Below are 27,418 nucleotides of genomic sequence, written 5' to 3' on the forward strand. Positions count from 1 at the left end.
GGTCCTGTCCTGCTGGCAGCATTTTAAGAGCAGGCAGTGCTGCCTGAATCTTAATGTAGCAGTGTTCCTAAGCTCCTATGAAGGCTGAACAGCGGCATGTGCTGCAGTGTTCAGATGCCTCTTTTTCTACCACTTTGGTGTGTTTTTTTTTAGCTTGACCTCTCTTCTCTCCTTTTCTGCAAGGGAACCTTTTGAATAAACACATATCAAGTTTAAAATTGTTTGGTTCCCCTCTGCTGTGCCCGAGAGGCTCCAAGGAAGGTGTTAATGGCTTCTTTTCCTTGAAGACCACAGGAAAAAACCTTTTTCCCTGTCCCTGTAATTCTTTATCTGGCAGGCAGTCGCAATGAACACCTTGCTGCACCTTCTTACGCTTCCCTCTTGGTTTGCGTGGTGCTCTGAACCTGCTGTTGGCTGTCAAATCTTTGCACTGCATCAGTCAAGGAAAGCCAGCCAAGCTGCCTTGTCTTTCTAAGCCAGTGGAGCAGTTTATTTGACCTACTGTGTGCTTTTGTGTGGAATTGTAAGTACAAACTGCTTTCCTCTGCCACATTCTGTAACTATGTTGTTTTCATATATGGAAAACCTTTTTTATTTTGCATCTGAAGTATTTTCTACCTATTCCAATTATTCCCCTTAAAATCAGTTTTATTTCTATATTGACATAAAGGGTGAGAAGTAAGACACAGGAACGGAAACCAAACATGCATCGTGTCTAAGTCCTGGAGCATCATGGAAGCTGGTGTTATGGTGCATCACTGTGGCTCTGTGAGCTTGTGAAAGATGGTTCGATTCCTGTTTCTGCTTCTGCTGAGTTTTACAGTTGGGGGTTTGCTGTCTGTGTCCATCTGGGAATTGAGGATCATGGAAGAAAAGCTGGGTCCTGTAGGACCTCTGGAAAAACATTCTTAAACACCAAGTTCAGCACTGGGGGAGCTCAGTAAGGGAAAGGAAATTACTATTCTTCGCTGAGAGTCGTGTGCTTGGCTGATTTTTCTATGGTCTTGGTGTTTTACTTGTGAGTTTGCTTGTAGTTGATCAACCTCACATTTGCTCCCTGATCTCAACACCTCTTCCCATTGGCACTGTGTCCTGGGACAAACTGTTTACAGAAATGAGGGCTATCTCAAAGTCCTTGACACTCTGCAATCCATCTCAGCAGCCTGTCAAGGCTTATTGTGAGCATACATCCTCCAGTTAATTGCAGACGGGTCCTGTCACGTGTGGTGGGCTCTCCTCGCTCTCGGTGGCAGGAAGTGTCGATTAGCTCTTCTGTCTGCCTCCTCTGGCAGGCTCCAGGAGCTGCTCCTGCACCAAGAGCTCTTGACACACCTCACTTTCACCCAACAGCAATGTTTGACAAAAAGACCAGCCCCAGCCAGCACTGCATGTCTTTATTCATCAGTCCGTTTCATACAGCATGACACTTTCCAACCTAGCTAGCTGCCTTTTTCAAGACTTTGAGCTCCTGAGCAGGTTGGGAAGGTCCCACCTCTTGGGTACTAACATAAAATCCCAGCCCTTTAATTTAATATCACCTTCCTTGTTTGTACCATTTAACAAAGGGATCATCTGTTTGGAGCAGAGTTCTTTTCTCCCTCAGGATTAATTGCTCTAGCTCCCAGAGGCAGAGATTGACAGTGGCCTACTCCACGACCAGCTGCTCTTCTGTGTGGGGGAACCAGGCTCGTGTACGTCACCTGGAGCAAGTGGCAGATTAACACACACAAAAAAATGCTGATAGAAGACTCAATCTTTCTTTCTGTGGATGTTCAGAGGCAGCACACTGAATTTTCTACAGCTTTATACTTTTTTCTTGAACTAGATAGTTACAGTGATTTGGGACAGAGCCAGCCGTGAAAATGCTGGGGCATCTCTGTCTTTAGTCCCTTGGGGGTAACTTGAAAGGGACTGTTTGTGAGACCTTTGAGGCTGAAAGCTGCTGTGATGCAACTGATTTCCTTATGTTAACTACTAGTTGTCAGTCACATAAAATTGTCAAAGCAGTCCTCGTGTCAGCCCTAATATACCACTTCCACAATAAAAGCAGCTGGTAACAAAATAGTTCCGAGAGAAATACACACACTTCTAACATAAATAGAAAATTAAATTCAAACCTGTCAGTTTTATTTACCCAGGAACTCAGGTATGAATCAACCTCTGAATGAAAATGGCAAATATAACTTCCCCTGCCTTGCTGTATTATTCTGTGTTCAATTTTAGTTTCTCTTCTGGGAATTCACATCATTCACCTCTTGAGGGTTATCTGCCTTACTAGCTTGGCGGAGTGAATGTGTTCTTCTTTCCTGTTGTTGAAAAAAACTTTTCTGGTACCACAAGCTGTCAGCACAATATAACCACTAAGATATTTTTTTTGGTGGTGGGAGCAATGACGGCTGCTTTTGTTGTTCACTGTAATCATTCACTGCTGAAAAAGGCCCTACCGCTGGGGTGGAGCATGCTGGGCTTCGCCACCAAGGGAAACGCCCAGGCACAGAGATACCAACCACTGAGAAATTTCTATAATGTGCAGCGTAGGTGCTCCATCTCCACGGAACAGCCAAATACCCAATTCCTTGCCTCATGCAAACTTTAAGTGAAAAGAACAAAGCCATTTTTTTCCCCACTGGGATTTGAAGCAAGCATATCAACCTTGACATTCTTCCTTTTTGCCTGCTGTGAAAGTGGGGGGCGTAAGGGAAACGGGGAAATGGTTTGATTGTGCCATTGCTGTAGGGTTAGCTGCACTCTGCTGCTGGAGACCTTTCTGCTTGCAGATGATATTTGGGGTGAGCTGTACGACCCCTGTTCAGAAGCAGGGAGGGACTTGCCTATGTACAGACGTTTATGTGTACATACACGTTAAAACAGATTTAAATCTAGTGTTCATGGTAGGAGCTACAGCTTAGTGGGAAGAAAGGAAAGATTCCTTTGTGCTCATTCATGTTGTCCTTGGTGTAGCTCATTGCCAAACGTGGTGTTTGGTTTGCCTTCGTAGAGAACAGATGTCAGAAAGCTGGGGGCTAGCATGGTCATCTCATCTGTAGGCAGAGCATGTGGGTCTGACCTGCCACATGGCCTGGTTTTATGCGAAGAAGCAAGGCAGAGGTTCTCAGTACTCAGTTTTGCATGGAAGGTAATTCAGTACTGTTGGGTTTCTTGCCTTTTTTAAAAAAAGAAGACAGAACATAAGACTACTGCAGAAAGATGCCTTTGCCTTTGTTTGATGATCTCCGTGATGGTTGGGTTATGTGACCAGCAGTGGAAAGGGTCTTTGTCTAACAGAGGAACAGCTTACTTCCTTGTGGGGCACCAGCCCTTCACTTTGACTGATGTTCCCATTGTGGCCCTGGTCCCAGCACTCGTTTGCAATCTCTGCTCAGAAGGCTCAGTTCTCCTCTGGCCACTATTTCCTGCAGTTAAAGCTCCCTAGCTGGCGTTTTCTGACTGAGGGGGAGCCATGAAGTCGTATGACTTGGGGAAGGAGCAGAGATAACAATGAGCACCCATCTGCTCCTCTCTTCCATCCCTTCGGGATGTCCGGGTGTCCCCTGGTTAGAATTCCCCTCCAGATAAGATAGTGGAGGTGTCACCGTGGGGCAGTCAGGCAAGAAAACAATAGCGAGTTGTGTCCAAAAAACAAGATCGATCAGTAACTGCACCTCTCTTGTCAGTAAGGGGCAGAGCTGCTCTGGAGAGGTCAAGGCTGGTGTTGTACCCCGCATCCCTTCAGCTTCTTCCTCTGATAAACTTCCACAAGAGCTATCCCAGTTGCTTTTCAGAAAGCCTGGGGTCAGAAGCCACACTGAGGGGAAGGCTGCAAGAGCCACAGCATTGCAAGGGCTTCCAAGGCTGTGTTACTCAAGTGGTAACTGTGCCTCGGTTGAGTGGGATGTTCCAGTACTTGTTTTTCTGCCTCTGCTTTGTTGTCCAGCTGCAGCCAGTGTCTTCAATGGGTGAGTGAAGAGCCATTGCCTTCTAGCTTATTCTGTTCACCATCTTTAAGGTTCGTGCTGAGCACTGGTGTGCTTAGGTGACAGACTGGGAGATGTGAGAGATCCTTTTTCTTCGAGTGTGGTGTGAAATTTCTTCCAGGTGGAAAGGTCTTTGTCTCAGAGCGTGGTGCCTTCCCTACTGGGAGAATCTTCACTGCTAAGCACTGGGGGATTTTCTTCTCCTCTAGCAGGAGAGACTCTACACATAGCTGTTAAGCTACTTTTTCACCCTTTCCCTGGCAAATCTGAATTGAATTTAGAGTCATAATGCAGTGCTGCTTATTTGTGCCAGAGCAGATCGCCAGTACACAGGGCACGTAGGATTAATCTCTGAAGAATGGTGGGCTTATGAATGCCTGCTAGAGCCCGATTTGTCATCCAGTATATACGTTAGCATGTCAGCTAGAGAGCTAATGATACCATCAAGATTACAGATTGTAAAGCTTTATTTGATGGCTGATGCTTGTCAGGCTGAATTGCTCAGGCCACGCAGAAAGTGTTGGGGAGGAAAAAAATTGAGCCATGAAAAACGGAGGGGACTGGAGACAGTTGTATGTCTTGAGCAAAACCCCAGCGCCTTTAGCCTCTGGGGAGAAGAGGAGAGAGGTTGATTGGCTGGTTCTTTATTACTGTGGAGTTTCTTCATAAAAACTCAAATTAGTTTTCAATAAGCTGTGGTACAGAGTGCTGTGTGTCCGTGGGGAGGTTGGCCAGGGGGAGCATTGGCAGTCTGAGGGGGGCTATGCAGGTCTGCAGTGCTCTAAAGAGCAACGGCTGCTTTTCCTGCTCATCTACCTGCTCTTTAGGCCATCCTGAAGCTCTCAGAGAAGTGGAAGAGGGGAGGGGGTGCTATCTCATTTCCCCTGGAGTGCTTGCTTCCAGCTCCCTCTGAGCCACTGCATCTTCATCTCAGTGGATTTTGTCTTTAAATTATCTCCTGTCTGTTTAGGAGACAATGTGATTTCCCAGCATGAGTGTTTGCAGAGTCTATCTACAAAAGATATTTCATAAAGTTAATTATACTGTATAAAAGCTAATGAGAATGTGTGTATTTTTGGTGCTGCCCAGCTGGGAAGCTGACAGGGCATTCCTTGCTTTGCCTCGTTTGGCTTTTAACACAAAAAGCTTTTAATCTTAGTCAGTGACTCACCCTAAGGCCATACCAAATCACGTTGTGGAAGCCAAGAGCGTTACACTGAGGGAAGCCCAGAGGAAGCTATTTTCAGCTGTGTGCAGAGAAAAGGCAGGACTAATCTTTTCTGGTCTTGAGAAGTCAAGCTTGAACAGTGCTGCTGCTGTCTGTGGGTAAGGGCAGGAGGCAAGGAGAGGCAGGTAGAAGAGAGAGCTCATGAAGCCTGCCAAATCCCAACAGACTCCTGCTGCAGTCCTTCTCCTGCTCCTCGGGAGACCTGAGGGCTGCCTGTGGTGAGAGCAGATCTGCTGCTCTGCATATCTCATGAATTATGGCACTGGAGAGCACCTTTGTAACCCAGAGCTGTTCTCCCTGTGCCAGCTTGCAGCTCTGCAGCACTCTTGTGGCTACAGCAGCTGCTCCTATCTTTTAGACTGCATTTGAGGCCAAACAAAACGTGACAGTGGCCGAGGACGGCACAAGGATTTTAGTCTAGAGAAATGCTGTGTTAGTGGGGAGGTACAGGACAGCACGTCAGTGAGGCAGATGTTTACAGAGGGTGCAGCTCACTAAGGGTGACCTGAAGTCCCTGGTCAGAAGCACATAGACTTCCCGTTTTCAAGTCAGTGAAGCACATCAAAATACTGAACCAAGAAGGTTTGCCTGCATCCAGAGCATTCTGGTAAAAAAGCATAATGTGTCCTCCCCACCCCAAATTGCATCAGCTATTGTTCAAGCAAAATAAGAGAGAACAGTTTTAGAACTTGAAATGCGATGCAGAAGGTACAGTGTATTCCAGGCTGCCAGCATTTGATCAGAATGATTGGTTTTATTAGCCTACTTCTAGCAAATGATAATCAATCCTCCTTACTCAAGACAATATTAGCATTCATTTCACTTAATAGGGAATAGTTAGTCACAGGTAAGTGGTGCTTAATCAGGTATTAAATGTACGTGGAAGTGAAACCTCCGGGCTTGTAGTGAGGAAGCTGCCAAATCAGGGTTAATTAGGAGAAGACTGAAAATGTAACGAACACTTTAATTCTTCATTTTTTTCTCCCTGTGCTATTCTCCTGTAGTAATTATTTGCAGAAAGTTCAGAAAGGGCTTGAAAAGAAACACGCTCCTTGATCCTGGAGTGAACAGACAAGTACCCACCAAGAGGTCCACGCATTTGTATCTTGCCCTCACAAACAAACACTTCACTCACAAACATCTCATCTCCTATGGAGATCAAGAGGGTTTGTGGGCTTGCAAGGAATGTGACTGCGTAGAGCCAAACATTTTGAAGGTCCTTATTCAGACCCTCATGCTCTCTAGTTTTTAAGATAATAAATCAAGAGATCTGAGGAAGCTGTGTCAAATGCAGGGAGGCAACATCATCACACAAAATCACAATAGATAAATCATGAAGGTAGGCAGCACTGGGCAGAGGGAGAATTGGGTGATGGAGTCCCTGCAGAAGACCAGGGTGGTCTTAAGAGGGGGCTACTTTTTCTCCCTGTTGATCCACTGCAGCATTTTCCAAACTAGATGGATTTGAGTTATAGCTCTTTAAACTCACCGTGGTACAAGTGTACACAGCTGTACAAGAGACAATGAGGAAGAAAGTCCAGTAAATGGAGCAGGGTCACTTTCTCCTACTTCACCTCTCTTGGTTAGAGACAGTCTGCTGGGCTATAGATCAGCTCCAGTGTGATGTGGGATAGGCAGTTCTTATATTCTGCTGTTTAAAACTGTGCCCTGAAATAAGTAGGAGCTGATAAATTATGCTTGCAGAGTACTTGCAATTATATAGGAGTCTAATAACTGAAATTGCATATTTTCTTTCTGTACGCCTTAAATGTAGCGTTCCTGTCCGATGTCTTGCAGTTCACCTTTTAACTGACGCTTTGCAGGGTGATCTCTGGCTGCGGTTATGGCAACTTGACTGTGAGGGCTGAAACGAGCTGTAGGTGGATTTTTAGGGAGGCTGCGTAACCTGTCTGAACCCTTGTCCTCTTCTCCAGGACATCACCAGTCACTTCAGGAGGGGCTTGCAGAGGCTCAGTTAGCGCTTGACCCAGTGCTCCCAGGACATACTTGTGGTAAAAATCCCTCCCCAGACTTCAGGTTTGCTTATTTTTTTTTTTCCCGTCCTACCCTACAGCAGCTAAGAGCAAGTCAGACTGTTGCATAATGTTGTCAGAGCTCAGATAGTTCACTCCTTCCAAGACATTCAAGCCAAGCTGTCAGAATTTTCCATGAGGCAGTTAGTTAGCTGGTACTGCTGTCTCACCCCAGGGATCTCTATCTATCACAACGATTCTGTTAAGTCAGGAGTAGAAAAAGAAAATTTGTTGCGCTCCTTGCAATTATAAATCAACAACTCAATCTGTATCTGCTAGATGTTCTCTCTTGTGTCTTGCTGCATGTCTCAGCCCTGGACCCCTGCTCTGCCTACATCAGCCTGAACGAGCCCTGGAGGAACACGGATCATCAGATAAATGGCTCCCACGGCCAGCCCACGTGCGACAGTCAGATCGACGGCGAGTGGTATCGCTTCACTGGCATGGCTGGCGACGCCATGCCTACCTTCTGCATCCCCGAGAACCACTGCGGGACCCATGCTCCCATCTGGCTGAACGGCAGCCACCCGCGAGAGGCGGACGGCATCGTCTCGCGCCAGGCCTGCGCCAGCTTCAATGGCAACTGCTGCCTCTGGAATACCACGATAGATGTCAAGGCGTGTCCGGGAGGGTACTACGTCTATCACTTGACCAAGCCCAGCGTTTGTTTCCACGCGTACTGCGGGCGTAAGTAGCTGCAGAAAGCTCTTTCCTGAAACCCACTCATCCCTGCAGGGCAGGAAAGGTAGCGAGGATCCAGACCCCTGCGAGAGACTGACTGATTTTTGCTTTCTCACCCAGAGCACGTCAGGTGATGCAGTGCCTGCCTGCATGGTGCTGATCAGCCCGCTTCGCCTCCGTGAGTTCCAGCCTTCAGTCAGCTAGCGAAAAGCTTCCACAGCCAACCTGGCTGCAGTGGTTTAATGCTCACTGTGTGCCCTATGGTTTGTCTTGGCACGCTACCAAAGCCACAATTTGCATCTCTGACTTACAGTAATTAAACCAGATTGTTTCAGATCAGCTTCAGCAGTTCGGCTTCCTTGTTGTGGGCCAGGTCTGTGACTGATGGACTGGCTGCAGGGTGCGAAGCTGACAGTACAAATGCAGTATTTTCAGTGCACGCTCAGTGGTTTGTGTTGACAATGCTGTCGTTGTGCCCTAGATTTTTATGACATCTGTGATGTGGTGGATTGCCAGGACTCCTGCCTGGACACCAATGACTGCACGTGTTCCCTGGGGACAACGCTAGGACCTGATGGACAGACATGTCTGGGTAAGTGCAGAAACAAGCTGTGGCAGTCTTTGCTGCCAGTAGCAGTCTTCTTGTAAGATCCTGGTACAGTGTCGTGGGTTTTCAGGAAGAGCCGTGCATTCTGTCACTAGAAATCCTCCCAGACTTTTTCCTCCAAGACTCTTGGCTGGCATAGGGCTACACGTTAGGCTTTGCTGTACCTACTGCCCTTGTGGGGCGCTGGCCAGGGACTGGAGGAAAGCAAAAGGATTGTGGGCTGCAGCACAGCCTCGGTGCTTTGGGCAGCATGACAAGGCAGCGCCTGGCACTTGGTGGCTGTGCTGGCAGGGACCTGCACGGCCAGGAGGGGTGGAGGCGGAGGGCGGCATGTGAGAGCAGAGCAGGAAGATGGGGTTTAGGAATTTGGGAGAGAATCCCCATCAGCTCCTGAGGACAGCTGCTGTTGTGCGTGTGGTGCTGAGCACCTGGGCTGCAAGGTCTTGGGAAGAAAATGGTCAGTGAGGCAGGAAGGGACCAGGAAGGGGTGGCTGCTGGGGACCTGCAGGTCCACGCTGATGGATGGATGGAAAGAGGTGATGTGGGGGGAGGAAGGGGTGCTAACATCTGGGGGAAGTGGGATCTCAGCTTTGTCTCCGAGGCTTGATTTGGTGGAGAAGTTGAGAGCAGAGCTGGCCCAGGAGGCTGTGTGCCAGATGAGTTTTTTCCATACAGACTCAAGCTGACAAAGCAGGCGTGGGTGGTTTCTTTCTTCACACTCCTCTTGTCTGTGGGCATCAGGGTAGGGGCCACAGTTGTTGCAGTCTGTGGAAAGAGCAGCCTGCCCCTGCTGCAGATTTATGCTTGCTCACCCTTTCTACAGAATAGTTTTGCTAAAACTGCTCCGTCTCTCTGCAGCCGAGTGACTGTAATTTGCTGCGAGACTGACTTAGCCCTCACAGCAAATTAAAAGCATCTTTCGGCTGCTTCTCCGCAAGACCTGCAGGCACAAGTGCCCCTGGCAAGCAGCAGCACTCGATAAATGTGTGGCAGGCTCAGGAAAGGCCTGCCTGCACGGGCTGGCGATACCTTCATCCTTCTGAGGCCAGGTGGGGCAGGATTTCTGCACTGCTGCTTCTCCTCACGATAAGCAGATGGCACAATGGTTCAGCTGTAGTAATCACATCCGCTTACCTGCCTGCATCCCTCTCTTGTCATATGGCTCAGTTTTCCTTCTACTGACTTTTGTGCTGAGGAATTGCACGTTCATGCCTGCTTTGAATGCAATCCCGCCGGCCTTCCAAGGAAAACAAACAAGTCCATGTTAGCTTTTCGTGTGCCTTTCCTCTATGGGGAATGTTCTCCCCTTCCCAGCTCGCTGGGAGCTGAGGATGCTGCAGTAATGCAAAGCAGCTCGTGTCTGTGAACCTCCCCTCTGCTGGGCTGACTTCTCTTCAGTGTGTTAGATATTTTGAACCCCATTTAGAACTGCTGATCCCAATTTATATTGCCATTTGCAAACTTACCCAGGGGTTAAAGTTAGCTCTTATGTTTTGTAATGGAGCCACCTGTTCCACTGAAGGTGAATTGCTGGGTACAGCCCTTTCCCAAGCCAAGCTCTAGGACGTCCTAGCAACATTTCTGAGCCCTTGCTAGCAGCCCTTTTGCTGTTCACCCTCTGTTTTTTAGCAGCTTTAGTTTTATTTTTAGAAGGGAAAGTGTGGAGCCTGTAGAGTTGCAGAAAGAGAAGTGTTTGTGTCTCTCCTGGCCATGCTTCCTCCCTCCCAAGGCTGGGTAGCAGACATTTCTTTGGCTAAAATACTTAATTCCTGTCACCTGTGGAAGGAGCTGCCACCACTGGCTGCAAGCTGCAGATATTGTCTTGTATCTGGGACCTCTTTCACCTGAGAGAGAGCATCTCTGACCTGTCTCTTAAAGTGATGTTTGTCTTTTTTTGTTTTTAAGCTTCTGACAGCTAGTAAATGGTAGCTCCTAAGCTGTTTTGGTGAAACCCCGTGTGAGCAGTGATTGATAACCTCAGCATTCTGGCCTGCCTGCGAGAAATCATCAGTTTTGTGGCTCGGCGATAGCAATGGCTGCGACCCCCTCTCTCCTATTTGATTCACTTACTGCACACAGAGATTAAATAAGGCTGAAGAATGAGAATCTCAGAGAACAAAGTACTTTTCCAAAAAAAAAAAACAAACAAAACAGATAGATGGACACAGAGGAACTGTAACCTTTAAATAGGGAAAATCAGGAGAAGTTTTCACAGCTTTACTGAGAGACTCAAAAGCATCATGTGTGCTTTTTCAGTTAATAAATACCTGTTTCTGTTCTGCAAGAGCACTTGAGCTGTCCGGGGCAGGGAGCAGCCAGAACCAGGACAAGGAGACAGAATGCTGAAATTTCTCAGGATGTGATTTTCTTGGGAAGCTCCATGGAATTCATTGTGTGTTTTGGTTTGATTTCAGCTTTGTTTATATGTTTACAGCTGTTTTTTTATTCTTGTGTCTTTATTTTGAAATAAAGGTTGAATCATTTAAAGTTGATGCAGGGTAATTGTACACTTGTAGCAGCAGCAGGTGTGATGCAAAAATAGATGGGGTTTATTTCTGACCAATTCTGGTATTCACCTGCTTTCACCGTGTAGGGAAGTCGTGTTCACTCCGTTGTAACATCTTTGTGAATGGGGGGGGAAATGGTTTAGGATGAGAGGATAAATGGAAGCTTGAGCTCCCTCAGGATGCAGAACTAATTTGGAAGTTTCCCAGTGGGACTGTGTCCATCTTTACTCTGAAATGGCTGCTGCATGCATGCATTTTTTCCCCACGACTGCTTTGCTCCTGAGCTAGACACAGCATGACAAAACACTGCTGCTGTCACTAGGCAGAGGTCTTTATTGCTTAGTGGGATATCATGGGGCTAGGAAATCGACTCCACAGCCCAGCCAGCACTCCCCCGTAGCAGCCCCTTTTTGCCAGATGCGTCTACCAGCGGGCACGTTCTGACAGTTTGCTTTTTGCAGATGAAAATGAATGCGAGCAGGGCAACGGAGGCTGCAGCGAATTTTGCGTTAACCTGAAGAACTCCTACCGCTGTGAGTGCGGGGTTGGGCGCACGCTGGGAAGCGACGGGAAGAGCTGTGAAGGTGAGGTTTCAGCTCTGACAGCCTGCTGGGAACAGCGTAAATCATTCCCTTTCCCTGGCCGTGCGAGTTCTGTCTTGGCCCCTTGCAGCGGGGATGAAATGTCACTCAAAGCACTTCCCTGCTTGCCAGTGGTGCTGTTCCTGAAACAGCCTTCTAATCAAGCCTCCTGGTTGTGCTCCCTGCCTTGTTCATTTCTGTTGGGATTTGCTTGTGTTTTTCCCTGCAGGGGGAAAGGCAGCAGTGCATCTGAGAGACTGGTTGTCCAGACAGAGCCAGTTATTGCTGGAGGTGCTGGGATGTGGCTCAGGAGATTTGTATGATAAGCGTGGAGGGGAAGATTTAACTTTACTCTTCTTTCACAGCTGGCATTAGGTGTGGGGTAGTGTCATGAGATTAGGCTAGAGTATGAGGACCTCTTCTCCTCCCAGGACAGAGACTGAGGAGAGAGGGAGCCTGTGTGTGAGCAGAAGCCAGAGTTAAGATGAGGGCTACATTTGGCCTGTTTGGTTTTTGTAAGGGATTAGTTGTGGTCTTTGCTGTACGCAGCTACTGCAGTTACCTCCCCATAGTGGCACAGCAAGGTAGAAAATCTTTGAAGAGTTTAAACTGGTGGCTTGGCAGGGACTTAAAGACCAAGCTGTTGTTTTGGGCTGTTGTCACTAGCAATGCACAAACATCTTTGGGCAGAAAAAAAAACAGCAAATCCTGACTGGTGCCTGACATTTTCTGTGGGCAGCCCAAGTATGTTCGTAGAAACTGTGGGGCCTCAGACAAGACAGATAGCTACCAAAGTGCCTCACTTTGAAGCCACTTAACTGTCAGAACTGAGTACATCTGCAGCCTGCGTGCAGCCTTACATTAGCTGCTGAGTGGCAGGCATCCGTGGTGCAGAGAAAGAGAGAGGGGTGGACATTGTATTTTTGGGCTCGCTACCACTCCACTTTTTGGTACACTGACAGATGGTTCCAAGCTGTGGGTTTTGTTCCTTTTTCTCCCCTTAGATAGCAAAGCACCTTTCATTTCACTTTTGTGAAAATGTCCTCTCCAAGCTCTGTTAATAAAACGTCAGTCATCCAGACAACTCCTGGAATCATTGTTAAGTTGTCTGAGGCCCAAAGTGATCAGCAGGCTTTGTCCCTTCCACATCCAGCGCTGAGCTGCTGGGGTGTCACATAAACCAGCCGTGCTACGTGGCAGGCTGTGTTCCTGAGCACTGCAGGTTTCTGACGGGGCTGGAATAGCCTGCGCTTGGAAACTCATTTGTTTCTGCCGTTCCCAAAGTTGGAATGTAGGGCCTTTGATATATCATTTAATTTCCCCTTCTGCAAGAAGGATGGTGCTTTCCGTGAGTTTAACATTGCTGCTGGGGATTTTTACGATCTTGTTAGTGAGCTGTGTTTCTAAAGATGTGCCCTCAGCTTTGTGAGCCATTAGAGTATGTGATTTACTTGTGAGCCACCGCACAGCTGGTGCTGAAAAGAATGAATGCAAGAGATTTAGCTTGATTATCTGAGCTGGTCAGACTGAGTAGGGTTAAGAGTACCTCAGTGTTTCCTTTACAGTGTTTTACCTGTTACTTTGACTCACGTGGAGTGTTGAGGCTGTTGTTTTCCATGCAATGGGTCAGATCGAGTATGGGTTTTCTGTTGTTTTCTTTACATTTCAGTTAAAACCACACAGTTGTTTGTGATGGCAGGCTTACGGAGAAATATTTTGTCTTTGTGATTCATGCGCGTTGTATTTACCCCTATTTTGCTGAGAACATCTAGCAGTATTCATCACAAGGGGTTAAAAAAATCAATCAGGGAAGATTATCTAAAACAACCACTCCCTCCATCCATGATATATTCTTTATAGAAAATCATAGGTGACCACCAACAACTGGAAACGATCTTATTTCCTTTACTTTTTCAAATCTTCAGAGTGTATTTAGATGACCCTTTCAGACTCTTCTGCAGCTCTAGTGGCTGGGAATATGTTTTACATGAAAATTCAGATTCTCAAAGAACAGCCTCACCTGAACAGTAACAGTGTAAGAAAAACCATGAGAAATCCCCCAATTAGCTGTGCTGCACTCTTTGCTCTGCACTTTAGATGGGAAAAATTTAGGGGTGGAACCAACCTTACACCATGAGCTTTCATCTTTCTGTCCCTGTAATAATGCACCTCCGGGAGCAAGCCTCTAAGCCAAAAACGCACTCTTAAACAAGCAAAATTCCTGGTAAATAAACTCCTACAAGCAGAAGTTCTTCCTCAGCTTACAAAGGGGATGCAGCAGTATCTGGGATGCCACTACCTCATGTCTTGCCTCTGCTGTTCCCAGCTGAGGATAGGAACTGGCTGCCTGGGAGTCTGTCCTCCCTGAGACATTTTTCCCTCACCTTTTTGAGGTAAGAAACGACATAAACACGTAGATTTAGAGAATGTCTTGGAAGCTAGGAAGGGCCAAGCTGAAGATTGCTTATTCAGCCTCTTTGTGTAAGTCAGTTACAGCACGTGGTTTAATTTGGTAAGCTTTTTCATGGAATTCCTTTTTGACTTCATGATGAAGTGGCAAACACAGGATTGGACAAATAAAAATAGGCTTGCACTGCATATTCTTGGAAGCAAATTCTCACCATGCTGCTGCCTTCAAGCTCTGTGCTGGTCACGCTGTTAGTCAGTGAATATGCTGGGGCCTGCATAGCTTCCTGTGGAGCAGGGTGTGCTGATTTTCCTGTCTTTTGCAGAAATCGAAGGCTGTCACAATAACAATGGAGGCTGCAGCCATACCTGTATTGAAGTGGAAGACTCATACCAATGTGAATGTCCGAGGGGACTTGTTCTGTCAGAAGACAACCACACTTGTCAAGGTAGGTCAACAATTAGGAGACCGGGCAAAGAATCCTCCTGACAGCCTGTGGTCCAAGCACATGAAAAGCACATTTGAAGGGACTTTTCCTCTTGATTTTGTTGTGTTCTGTTAGTCTCTCCTTTTCACTTTGGTTAATGGAGCTTTGTCGTGAACGACAGGACAGACAGATCATCCAGAACTGACAGCCTGGGGACATGGCTCTTTTTACCAAGCAGAAGAGAGACACAGGACCCAGCTGGGTGCATCTTGCATCACAGGCGGGTTTGGCAGTGTTCACTTACAATTGAGATTGCTAAACACCTCCCATTATATTGTTCTGCTTCAGCTGTGTATGCCTTTGCCAAATTTACCCTACTAGAACTGAAATTTTCCATGCCTCAAAACGGGCTTTTGAAATTTCAGCTGAAGTGGTTCAGTCACGTCCAAGAATGAAGTTAAAAGAAAAAGAGAGAGGCATTTTTTGCCCAATTTCTCTGTAGCCACTCCAGTAAGCATTCCTATGCCTTGTAGCAAGACAGTAGCTCTGTTACTGGTACATTTTTCCACTGTCCCATGGAAAAGTGCTCAAGATTGCATCTGAAAATTGACTGCTTCTACATAGAGGCAGGGGCAACACTGTTCTTGGAAGGCGTCCATGTGAAGTCTACTGCATTCTCCATTCCTGCACACCAAGATTAAGTCCTTACCAACTCACGTGCACCTATGGCATGCGCCTGGAATAAACAGGTTCCCTTTCCTGGGTTGCAAGAGCTGAGTGAGATTTCCTGTGCAAATACCTCCAGGCTCCCAGGAGACAGTCTGGCTCGAGCACTGAATGCAGGGAGCACAGAATCAAGGAGGCAGGTCCTGAGGCTATTGAGAGTTAAGCAGAGTCTGTACCTGCTCATGCAGTGACTTCTTATAATCCAGAACTTGAATCCAGGAATCTTTTGGGCCTCATAATCCTACATCTAGCTGATTCCCTGAGGTGCTGAAATCAACGAGCAGCCTGTGTCTTACAGAGATGTGTACTACAATCCTCTGCTGAAGGGGCATAAAGTTCAGAACTGTGTGCTGAGAGAGCCATGTGGGTGCACAAAAGGCAGGCAGAGGTCATGTTCTCCGTTGGCCTCGTCTGACTTACCAGGCCACTTTGTAGTCCTGGCAGGCACGGCACAAAGCTGGAGAAGGGGCATGCCCTGGTAGGGACAGACCACGCTGAGTCTCTGGTGGTCTGGTGTGTTACAAACTGCCCAGGCATCATTTAGAGAAACAGATCCAGACTTCATGGTGGCCAGCGCAGCAGATCTGCCCCAGAGGGACTGCTGGAATCATTCTATTTGGTGCAATTTCTGCTCTAAGCTTTGTAGAAATTCAAGCCATACAAGGCTAATTTTGCAGTCATATAAAATTAGCACAAGAATTAGAGGAAAGACAGGTATTTATATGTATATATAATGACTCCCTTTCATTTCAAGAAATGAAATGAAATTCATTTCAAGAATGAAAGGGATTCAGCAGCGTCTGTTTTATGCCGTGTGCGTGTGACTGTTAACCCACATCCCAGGCACGGTCCTGCAGGGCGAGGGCGGCTGGTGGCCCTGCAGGAAAGGAGGCCGTTTGGCTGCGGGTCTCCTGGTAGGAAGGTGTATGGTGAATGATGTAGGGGTGTCCCTGGAAAGGAGCAAGCCTTGCAGGTGGGGCAGCTGGTTGTTCTTCTGGAGTGCCACATCCCAGCCTCACTCCCTTGGGAGTGACACAGGAACAGTGGCATCTCCTTGTCCCCTTCTCTCCCCACCGCTCACATACCTAATGCTTGGAATTGCTTATGTAGCAGAAAAAGACTTGCCAAGAGCCTGGAAGAAAGTGCTGCGTCTGCAGAGATCCTGTCTTTGCTGCCCTGCAGGCAAAGCTAAGGCTGATGGCTGCCTGCAGCAGGGCTGAGTTGCCCTCTGCTGCCTGGAATCCCCTGCTTTGGCATTTTGAATTCATTTAGGGTGCAACCTGAGCTTCCTTTTCACACCTCGAGTCTGTTCTCCTGTTTCCAGGGGTGAGCACTGCGCCCTTGGGATTCGGTGCTGCTCACTGCACCAGCAGAACCAGGCAGGGATGGGGATTTCCAGGAGCTGTGATTATTCATGTTGCTTGAAGGTGTGATTGATGGATAGAGGCCAGAAAAGAGCAGTGTTCTTCAGCCTGGCTCCCCGAGGCAACCCCAGCAGGGATAGGAGGCCACGCGTTTCTCAGCCGACGTTTCTCCTCCTTTGGAGGCTGCTAATGAGACCAGCAGCACTGCCGGGTGCCGAGCTGGGGCTCCAGATATGACATCTCATCAAGCAAGATTGCTTGTTCTTTTGCATTTCATGAATTTATGTCCCTATCCAGCGGTCTGCAATTTTGAGGAGATATGACAGAATATATCTGGAACCGTACCACACAATTCTTTATGGCATCTAATCAGGTTTATAGCGATACAATTAACGGTGCAGGGCAGGCACAGTTGCCTGGAGCATTGGATCTGCACCTTATCAACCCTCCCCTGCACTGCCTGTACTTTCAGAACAAATATTAATCCTCCCCCACAGAAATCACAGCCTGGGTTGCCATTTTCCCAGAAGGATCCCAGCCAGCCATACCACCTGGAGTTTTGCAGACCACCTTCATGCCCCACCTCTTCTTGAAGTGTTTGGTGAAATGCCTTTCTCCTCTCCCATGTCCCAGCTGTGCGTGTGTTCCACAGGGAATGGTGATGTAGCTTCTTTGTGTCTGTAGGAGTGGTTCAGGGCTCCCCAGCAGCAGGGAGCCTGTTCTACTACACACAACGATAGCCCCTGCTCCGAGCAGCTGTTCTGTGAGAGGCTGAGGAGGGAGCCACGGGCTGGATAAGGATCAGGGTGCCAACTGCTGGCAGCAGTGTAAGCACTGGCCTGGCAACAAGCTTCCTCCCATGCTCACGGTACCTTGCAGGCAAGTTCAAGGTGCGTAACAAGGAGTGTGACGTGATGTGATGTGATCACAGATGCTCTGTGTGAGGGTGAGGAACCGACCCGTTTGACTGGCATAGCCTCAGAGAGGCTTCGAGGAGCCTCACAGGCTGCACTGAGCCAGGCTGGGCTGCACATCTGACAGCAAGACAGGAGAGTGCAGCTCCCTGAATGGATGCAAAGATCTGTGACTAAAAGAGGGTTCCCTGGCACCCAGGATTACTCATTTCTGCTCTGGAATAACACCTGTGTGCAGTCACCACTGCCTTGCCAGCTCCTCATCAGCCACCCCGCGTCCTCCTTGTCTGTCCTGGGGGAGCCAGGAGTGCTCAGAGCTGAATCACGCTGCTGCAAGCAGCCTCTGCTTGCACCACATCATGAAGCTGAGAGAATGGAAGCACGGTTCCTAGTATTGATTACTCCTCGGTGTGCAAATGTCTAATGCGGTTTGAATTACATTACCAGTTCTTCTGAGGAGTCTCCCAGAGCGCTTTGCTCAGCAGCAGTGAGCCTGAATCACAAGCAGAGCTGCTCACAGGAATAGCCACACCTGCTTTCATGCACGTGTTTCTGTGCCTAGGTGCTGGGAGGCACATGGGCAGTGCCAGAGCAGTGGTTCAATAGTGCAGTTGGTTCTCCTTTCTTCCCTGTAGAGCCAAAGACATTTAGAAACAGATATAGCATGAACAAAAGTGGTGCTGAACTCTGCAGAATTGCAGCTGGGATCCAAACCCTCTTGCCCAGAAGTACACCCTTACAAAAGCATTAAGTGTTCGTGTTCATCAAGGAGTCACTAGAACAGTGAAGCTCTAAACCCGCATCGAGCCGTTCCTTTCTCCAGGGGATATTCTTCTCTCTGTCTGCATTGCACTGTGTTCTCCAAGTCCCTTTGCCTCCTTGTGAGCTTTGCCATTTGACTCGCTCAGTTATTCCCACTTGTCTCCTTCTGTGGGTGGGGGAAAAGTTCAGGTAATTCTTAGTTCATTAATTTTCCATCCTAACCCAGTAATGTCATTAGGAGAGCGTATTGCTTTGGGCACGCTGCATGTGTCTTAGCATATCACCTTGAAAATAATGAGCTTCCAAGAAAATGTATTCCCTTCAGATACACAGTAACTGTTACAAATATACTTCAGATGGGACAGGAGAATTTTCTTTTGGAGGGGACAGGTTTTGGAACTGTTCCTTGTGTCCAAAATACATAATCAAGTTATATAAACTTGATCAGAATTAGGCAGAGACAGATCATGGGAATGTCAAGGATGGGGAGTATAATTAATTTTAAGGAGAAGCTTGGGGAGCAAGTGTATTTGCGGAAGTTTTGTCATGTGACTTCAAAATATGTTAAATGATAATTCTAGAGAGGGTTTATTTTTCTGGTTGAGAAGGGACCAAAATGCAAGCAACAGTATGCTTGCCCTGTAGCTAACTGAATAGATACGTCTCCAACCAAGGAATACGTGTAACAGTTACTTCTATATTGGAAGTTATTTCCCATTCTTACCTTTTTCATTTTGTCCAGTCTGTGCACTTTCTCCCACTTCTTATGTAGTAGAATTTAAATGAAAAATAAAGCTCACTTGGAAGTCTTTTATGAGAATTAAAAGTAGTTTGGTAAGAGGTGGAAGGAGCTAATTGAGTTTGTCAGAGCTGGGTATGTTGCTCATAAAAATATTGATTATTATGTCATTATGAGATGCTTCCATTTTATTTAGGCATCCGTATGGAGTCATTCTGCCTTGTTTTGACACGTTCTGTGTTTGATGTAAAACCTGATAAAGGGTCTTAAAAATGGCTCTGCCTGGGGTGTTGTGAATTTCATAACTGTTTCTGGGAAAGGCTTTTCCCAGGACAGCAGTGCTGGGGATAATCAATCAGACCTGTGCTGAGCATAAAGTGTAGCTGGAAATGCTGCATAGCTAAGTTTTTGCTGCTGTGTAGCTGTCATCATCGTCCTCTTTTGTGGCAGCCCTGCACCAGAAAACTTGGGGCAGTGGTAGCTCAGGAGGTCTGTTGCACAGCTGGGAGTTTAAGATAGGTGCTTAAATTACTACAGCAAGATAGAATTATAAATGCAACAAACGATCCCCCTTTTTTCCTAGTAATTGATACAGCCCTTCCCCAGCACCCTGCTAGACTTGCAGTGCAGACTTATTCTGGGCCTTTTCTTGTAGTTCCAGTGCTGTGCAAGTCCAGCTCTATCGAGGTGAGCATCCCAAAGGACCTGGTTGGAGGCCTGGACCTTTCCCTCATCAACAATTCCTGCAAAGGGGTATCCAATGGCACTCACGTCAACATCCATTTCTCCTTGAAGTCCTGCGGCACCGTTGTGGATGTATGTACAACCATTGCTGTCCTGCCTCTTGGGATCTCTCAGACCTGGGGACTGGTTTAGTGGCCTCTGGGGAAAGAAGTTGCACCAGCATGGGGGTGCAGGCTCACCTGCTGCTTCACAGAGGTGGCTTCACCATCGTCGTGGTGTGGAAAAGGCCAGTGGTGCCGTTCTTGAGCCTCCTGTTGAGGCAGTATCTGGTCCCAGAGCACGTTTTGGAGCTTGCACTGGCAGCTGGTCAGGAACGTGCCTTTCACCAGGTGGATGGCAACTTGGAAGCCAGCTCCCCTGCTTGCTGCAGGAGTCCAGTGCATCCAGGTTGGCAGCAAACTGGCAGAGGCCCTTGGGTTGTAAGTGAAGATGAATATCGCTCTAGTTGCAGTGGATTAATTCATAAGCTCTATTCGCAGTGGCTCTTTTATGTCTGAGTTTCCTGCACGAGATAAATTCAGCTGCTGATCCGACCTCAGAGAGGCCTTTCTCAGTGACCTGCCCTTTCCTTTAACCCCCCTTTTTTGCTGCAGGTGATAAATGACAAAATCATTGCCACCAATCTGGTGACCGGCTTGCCAAAGCAGACTCCAGGGAGCAACGGGGACATCATCGTCCGCACCAGCAAGCTGCTGATCCCAGTGACCTGTGAGTTCCCGCGCCGGTACACCATCTCCGAAGGTTACGTGCCCAACCTAAAGAACTCGCCCTTGGAAATAATGAGTCGCAACCAGGGCATCTTCCCCTTCACTCTTGAGATCTTCAAAGATAAAGACTTTGATGAACCCTACAGGGGTGCCCTTCCCACCCTCAAGCTTCGGGACTCTCTGTACTTTGGGATTGAACCCTTGGTGCATGTCAATGGACTGGAGACGCTGGTAGAGAGCTGCTTTGCCACTCCCACCTCCAAAATCGATGAGATCCTCAAGTACTACCTGATTCAAGACGGGTGAGTTCACTGTTCCCTTCCTTGCTGGCTCTTGGATGGAAATTGGCAGTGGGCTAAGCCACACTGCCTGTGTGACCCGGGAAGTGCTGTCACTTCTGCCGTGTTCCTCGTAATCACCAGCAGCCAGCACCATCCTGCCATGCTGGGAGAAAGAGTGTGGGGGGCAGTGAAAGAGGGTGCTGCAAGAGCAGCCTTTACGGGGCATCTTTTCCTGTAATTAGACCTGTGGATAATTGACTTGGCTCCCATAAAAGGGAGATCCTTGTTGATGTCCTCTCTGCCAGCCTGCAGTTCCTGGTTGATCAGCAGCGCCCCAGTGGCTGTGTGCCACTGCCATGCAGCTGCCCAGGAGCTGGAGGAAGTTTCTTAATTTTTTCCTATAATGTGTGCCAGCAGACTCCGTGGCTGGTGCTGGCTGGAGCTCCAAGAGCTCTCTGTGCTCTGCTCCCTGATGCCTGTTATCAGTGCAGTGATCCCCGGGGTTGGTTTGGGGGCAGTGGTCTTTCCAGGAGGTGCTAGTGAAAAGCTCAGGGAGGATCTGCTCACATCGGAGGTCGGGGGCTGCTCTGGCTGCTAAGTTGATGCCTGTTTGCAGGGGCTCGTCGGGGTGGCAGTGCCGTGATGCCACGTTGCTTGTGGCCTGTGTGCCCCCAGCAGTGGCTGGCAGCCCCACCAGACAGTGAGTCTGCTCTCCTCTGGGCAGGAAAGTCCTGCCAAAGGCATACTCGAGTGTCACAGCCACCGGTTAAGGGCTTGGGCTCGTGTGAGCCCTGTGTTCTGCCAGCCAAACTGTCTAATAAGGACAACAATTGCTTCCTCGGCTGCCAGGTCAAATCACCCGCTGTCGCAGCTGGTGATGACAGGTCCTGTGCGACTGTCTGGTAGCAAAAGGGAGTGCGGCACACAGACACTGCTTTCATTTCTCTCTCGCCAGGGTTGCAGCATTACTTGCTCTCCCCCCAGCCGAGGCTGCGGTCTGTCAGTACGTGACATTTCGGGGGTTTGTGAGCAGATTTGTAACGGGAGGGTTGATTTATCGACTCCCTGGCTGTGCCTGTGGACCCTGGCAAACTCAAGGCTCCAAACATTCCTTCCGTCCCCTCCACGAGTAAAAATGATGGCCCTTCAAAACAGCGGCCAAAACCTGAGCTGAATAGAGATGAGAGGAGGCAGAAAATGCCTTCTCTTTTATTTACCGCAGCACTGGTTTGAGGAATTACACAGCAAGCAGCCGGGACCTTCCTGGTAAAGAAAGGTTTTCCCTCCCGGTGGGGAAGGCAGCAGCAGCCCCTTTGGTGCCGTTATCCTGCAGAGGGCATTAAAACTTCACGGCAGGGAAAGCTGGGCTGGAGGAGGCTGGCTGGAGCTCCCCAGCCTGCTCAGCTCCACGGCCATCGCCACATGCCCGGTGCCCCGTTTGGCCAGGATGTGCTGCCGGGCTAACCGGAGCTCTTTGGCTCTCGCTGTGCTCACAGCAATTAAAAAGTCAAATGAGCTACAAGCTGGGGCTGTGCTACAAGCAGCTCTGCAGTAACCCTGTTGCCTTCCATCAACCCAGCCCCAGAAGCCCAAGGCAATAAAGACAAGATTTTTAAGTCAGTTTGATTGCGTAGGATCAGATCCACAGGAGTTAACTGCAGCTGAGACTTCCAGAGGGACACGCTGTTTAAATTTGAGGGGCTATACTGTAGGCTGGGGGATGGGAAAACTCCTCTCCTCCTTTCGTGCCCCTTAATTCCCTCCCATCTCCAGCTGGTGGGATGTGCCACCCCTCAGCACCTCTCCTGCAGCTGTTGTGACCCCCCTGGAAATCAGGATTTTCCCAGTGCCTTCTCTGCAGGCTCTGTAATACACCGCACTGCTGCTAGCCCAGCCAGCCCCCAGGCAGCCCTCTGGCTTCTGCCCTTGCCCTTCCTCTTTCTCAACAATAAATAAAAGGCACTGACCAGTGGCACGGGCGATAAGCACTGCAGCTCCCCAGGGCATCCGGAATGAGGTCGTGTCACCGAGGGCAGTCCCGTGTGAGCTGACGTGGGCAGAGGCCGTGGTTTATCTGCACAGCGTGGTTAAGGGGGCTCCGTGGCAGCGCTCATCCTGCTGTGCTGCCCCACGTTTGCAGCCTTGGTGCTTATCGTGGGCCCCAAGCCCTCCTCTCTGCCCTGCAGCCCCCCAGTAGTGGAGTCAGAGCAGTGCATTTGTGGCAACCTGTGGGAAGACAGACTCAGGGGCATGGCAGGGGCTCTGTGTATCTATCCCTGGCTCCTCCGTGTTCATTTTTCCCTCTCCCTACCCCAGACTGGTAGGTTTCTTGCAGCCACTGTGGAGCACCCACCTGCAGGGAAACTGGGATTTAGGGGTTGGTCTGAGACAGTGTCCAGGAGTCATCACAGTTTATGTGCTCACAAACAAGAACGGGCCTCTGAGGTGACTTTGTCATTCTCCACAATCGAGTGCCTTTAGGAATGCTACTTTTAAATTTTCTCCTAAACAACATCTAACACTTGGCCTCGAGCTGGAGAATCCACGTCACCTCTCCTAGATGCACAGTGATAATTTATTAGCTCCCCACGGATGACTGTGTTTGCGTCCCAGACGAGTTTGCCTCCCTAGGCTCAGTCCAACACTTAGCCCTGCTGTTCCGCACACGTAGCAGAGGGGCACTTCTGGAGGAATTGCAGCAGGCTGACCCACGGCGCCCAGTCAGTCGGACAGCACGGAGATTTCCAAGCACGGGTTGTAGAGAAAGCAGAGGTATGTGTAGGTGTGGGGTGTGCTGTGCTTTGCTAATTGAGCCTGTCAAATGTCAGCATTTCTGACAATGCTGTATGTACTTCTGGGGCGGAGATAGAAGCCGAGAGCTGCTTCAAGAGAAACACTTGGAGCTGCCCCGCTGTTGCCTCTTGTCCTTTCCACCACCACGTTTTAATATATCTGTGTCTATATGTCTGGCGAGGCCCACATTTCTGGGGTTACTTTCCTAGAAGGGCCAAGCTGTGCTGTGGTGCGGCGTAACAGCAGCATCCGTGCCCCTCAGAGCACCTAGGGGATTGTGTCAGGCAGCGGTGACTGTCGAGTCACCTTTTGCCTTGCTGCTTCTCTGTCAAACTCCATCTAGGCTTTGGTAGTTTATAAGTAGACCAGACCAGAAATGTGACCTTGTATAGAAGTCGTTTATTTTCTTGCCGTTCTGTGTCCCTTTAGAAGCCGAAGTTAAGATTTCTAGCTGTAACTGGAGCTGACCAACCAAGCCCAACAGGGAGAAAATATACATGGTGTACAGCAAAGTAGATCTGATGTTTTGTGTTTGTCTTCTGTGATACCTCAGTAACGTGGGTAAAGGCTTCTTCAAGCATGAATTACAGACATATGCGTGTGTATACAGAAGGTACCCAGTGCAGCGTGTATGTATCACAGCTCCGCTGGTCACCGCAGACTGTTGCAACAGTGAATTGAGAGGAGGGTGAAATGAGGACAAATTTGACTGCAGCTCTCTGGCAGTCCCTCTGCCGAGGGGACTGGACCACGTCCTGCCAGCTCTCTGCTGCTGAGCTGTTCTTTGTCTGGAGATGCTATTATCATCACTGTTGTTTTCCCAATCATTCCAGAATTTTCTCCTGTGGCCAAAGAGGAAGTAACATGGATGGTAGCTTAGCTTGAGAGAGACAAGCGCTCCTTTCCTTTCTCTGGTTTAATAGGCTGGGATGTTTTTTGGTCTCTTTTTTCCATTTCTGGGAAACCCATTAAATCCTTTCTCTCTGCTTTCCTCAGCTGCGTTTCTGATGATTCGGTGAAACAGTACACGTCAAAAGACCATCTCGCCAAGCATTTCCAGGTTCCCGTGTTTAAGTTTGTGGGCAAAGACAACAAGGTAAGCTCAAAACCCACCTCTCAGACATTGCATCAGCCCTGATTTGACTGAGGAGTCTCAGCACAGAACTGGCTGTATTAGAGTACCAAGAGGAGGGATGCCTGGCTCAAGGCAGATACTGCTGTGCCTATTCCAGCTGCTGTTTCTTTCAGGAGCTTGACACAGGTACTTTAAAAGAGAGTGTTAAAAACAAGTAAATTTTAAATAAGTATGAAGGGATGGCCATTGAAAATAATGGCATAGCAAGCTCAAATTGTTACTGTTTCCAGTGTAGTCTTTGGGGTCCCTGGTATACTGGGAGAGAACAGTGTTTGTGTTTCCAGTCACCAAAGAGCAACACAGGCAGTTAGCCACATTGCACAGTGTCCTGTCTTTAAAACAAGGTGATTTGTAGTTTTGAATCTCTTCAACTTTATACCTTCTCGGGCTGTTTGAGCAGATGCCCCTCAGGTTTCCAGATACAAGGTCTCCAGGTACTGTTTAAGTCAGTGTGAAACCAGGCTGGTGGCAGTTTGGGGCAGAAGCTCTGTGTTAGCAGGACAGCAGAAGGATAATGCCATCTTCCTAATGCAAATAGCTTTCTTTTCCTGTGCTGGAAGAAATGAGGTCTTTTAATCACTGTTGTTATGCTCAGCCAATGCTGCTTGCTCCAAAAGGCATAAAGTTTCCTCTCCAGCCCCTGCAGAGCCTAAAAAGGATGAGATCTTCCAAAATTCACAAATTTTACTTGGCTTGGTTGACACTGCTGCCTCCATGTGCATCCTCCCATGCAATGGATTTTGCTTCAGACCTCACTGCTGACCAACACCCAGCACATTTGCTTTCCTAGTCACGGCTTGCTTTCTGTCCTTGTCCTTTAGAGGGCAGGGAGCAGCAATCTTGTCACTGACTGCCTTGACTGTGCTAAAAGACAGAGCAGCTGTCTCCCTGCCCTTCGTGCTCTCCTCCTCTCTGCTGCCAGTTTTAACCCTTCATCAAGCAGCATTTTCCTCCCTTGCCCATCAGTCTCTTGCCTTTATGTTCCCCAGCTCTTGTCAAATTCCCTTGCACGTTTCTATCATCCATCTCCTTGTGAGGCTTCATGCGTTCTTGGCCTTCTTCCTGCCACGCAGCTCCTACCAGTCCGCGTGAGCTCTTCCAAGCTTATTCCTGGCGTTTTCATCCCTTCATTTCACGCCTTCACATTCCCTGTCTAGCCCTTGGCTAAGAGGCAGACTGGGTGCTCTGCGCAGACCTCGGCTGGGTGCTTTGGAAAACGTGCCCTCTGCGAGGCACGCAGGAGAACTGATGGCTCGGCCAGCATGGCTGCAGTTGGCAGTGGTTGATAGGGAGCTCGCTGGTGGGGAAGCGAAGGGGCTGTTCCCTGTAACTCACGCCTGCTGTCTCCCCAGGAGGTGTTCCTGCACTGCCGCATCCTCGTGTGCGGGGCACTGGATGAGAGCTCCCGCTGCGCCCAGGGCTGCCGGCGGCGGGTGCGCAGGGCGGCTGGGAGAGAGGAAGAGGAGGGAGAGGAGGAGGCCGGTCACGTGGCAAAGCACATCCTGACGGGCGGCCCCATCAGAATTGACTTTGAAGACTAACAGCCATCCCTTGGAACAGCACCTCCGCCCAAGACCAACCTTTCTTATCGATGCCTTCTTTCACGGTGGTCTGAGAAAGGAGAGGGATTTGGCACAGCCCCACTTGTACCTCAGGACCTGTTTCCCTAGCTGCGTGCCGATGGTTTGTGAAGTAGGCTCGGCACACAGCCTTCTGCAGAACAGTTTGGTTTTACCTCTGTTTCTCTCGGTTGAAGGGACCCTGTTGCTTTTCAGGCTTGAAGCATTACCCAACTTTGTCTTTCCCTACGTCCACCCACAGGCTCCACAGGACTGTCCGTCCTGGACTAAACACATTACTCAAGCCTTTCTCTCTTCAGATGATAAAAACAGCATTGCAGCTGAACGTGTTTGCTCTGCAGATCTGTGAGTGATACTGAAGCTTTTGGGCGTGCTGTGATCTCGGATGACCATTAATAAAAATATGTATAAAAATATATATCCCACAACGTGCAAGTCCCTTGGAGCTATGAAGCAGTTGTCATTACAGGCAGCTAAAGCTCAGGTCTATCACAGGCACATATTAATGTTATTTTTAAATAGCAAAAGGTATTTAATAACTTTTTTTATTGTCTTTTGATAATTGCATGCAGTTTAACAGTGTTTCCTGTTGTATTTAGCATCTCATTATTTTTCTCTCTCTTCTCCCCCCACATGCCCAAGCAACACGGTGCCTTTTGTAAGTGCTGTAGCACCTTGATTGTAAGAAAAAGATCATTAAAAATCTATAAACACGTGCCCCCAAGCATGCTGCTACGAGTCTGTGTTTGAAAGCTGTAATGGATTACCCTGGAGGTAATCCACACCCTCTTAAGGCTGTGGCTCTGACAAAAAGATTTGAGCATGGCACATTCCAAAGAAAATAAAATGGATGATCAGCTCGGGGTCCTGTGGGTGTCACGCTGGAGCAGGAGCGCTGTGTGGTGAAGGATGAGGAATGCGGGATGGAAGGCAGGAGGCACAGCGAGACGGGCAGGGCTGGAGAGTGGAGGTGGAAGGACCTTTCTCCAGCACTGGCTATGGCAGTGCAGTGGAGTCGTGGGGTTTTCTGCGGGAAGTTTCGTGGTATGCGGGTTCGGAGGTGTGCTGGAAGTCCCCCCAAGTCTACATTGCCAATTTGCTGCTTCAGTTGGAAGCAGCCAGATTGCTGCCAAAGCCAAAATGTATTGCTGCTCGCAAATGGATGGGGAGTCTGTGTGAAGGGACCATTTAAAAGGGAGGCACAAATCACCTCAGCAATATTCCATTT

General features: G+C 48.6%; 1 protein-coding gene across 2 annotated transcripts; it reads left to right on the top strand.

Annotated features, from left to right (window-relative positions):
• The first annotated feature begins 114 nt into the window (after window positions 1–114).
• Window positions 115–26,837, top strand: OIT3 (oncoprotein induced transcript 3). 2 transcript variants are annotated; one of them, XM_032191418.1, is made up of 9 exons: window positions 115–145; window positions 7,518–7,922; window positions 8,398–8,508; window positions 11,492–11,614; window positions 14,344–14,466; window positions 19,606–19,766; window positions 20,288–20,703; window positions 24,472–24,571; window positions 25,963–26,837. In XM_032191418.1, exons 1-9 carry the CDS (start codon window positions 115–117, stop codon window positions 26,149–26,151), a joined length of 1,659 nt encoding a protein of 552 aa, XP_032047309.1. In that variant the 3' UTR covers window positions 26,152–26,837. The 2 variants fall into 2 exon arrangements, with proteins under 2 accessions (XP_032047309.1, XP_032047308.1); XM_032191417.1 differs by lacking the exon at window positions 115–145 and adding an exon at window positions 3,893–3,956 and having other exon boundaries at window positions 7,548–7,922.
• The last annotated feature ends 581 nt before the right edge of the window (window positions 26,838–27,418 follow it).

The sequence above is a fragment of the Aythya fuligula genome, chromosome 7 (genome assembly GCF_009819795.1).
Source record: "Aythya fuligula isolate bAytFul2 chromosome 7, bAytFul2.pri, whole genome shotgun sequence".
In the NCBI taxonomy this organism is placed as follows: Eukaryota; Metazoa; Chordata; class Aves; order Anseriformes; family Anatidae; genus Aythya; species Aythya fuligula.

Excerpts from the sequence above, each read along its gene's own strand:
- OIT3 (XM_032191417.1), top strand. The coding sequence starts at position 3,893 with ATGTTCCAGTACTTGTTTTTCTGCCTCTGCTTTGTTGTCCAGCTGCAG. Across the intron at positions 8,509-11,491 it reads TGATGGACAGACATGTCTGG|ATGAAAATGAATGCGAGCAG; the intron begins GTAAGTGCAGAA and ends TGCTTTTTGCAG. Across the intron at positions 24,572-25,962 it reads TTGTGGGCAAAGACAACAAG|GAGGTGTTCCTGCACTGCCG; the intron begins GTAAGCTCAAAA and ends CTGTCTCCCCAG.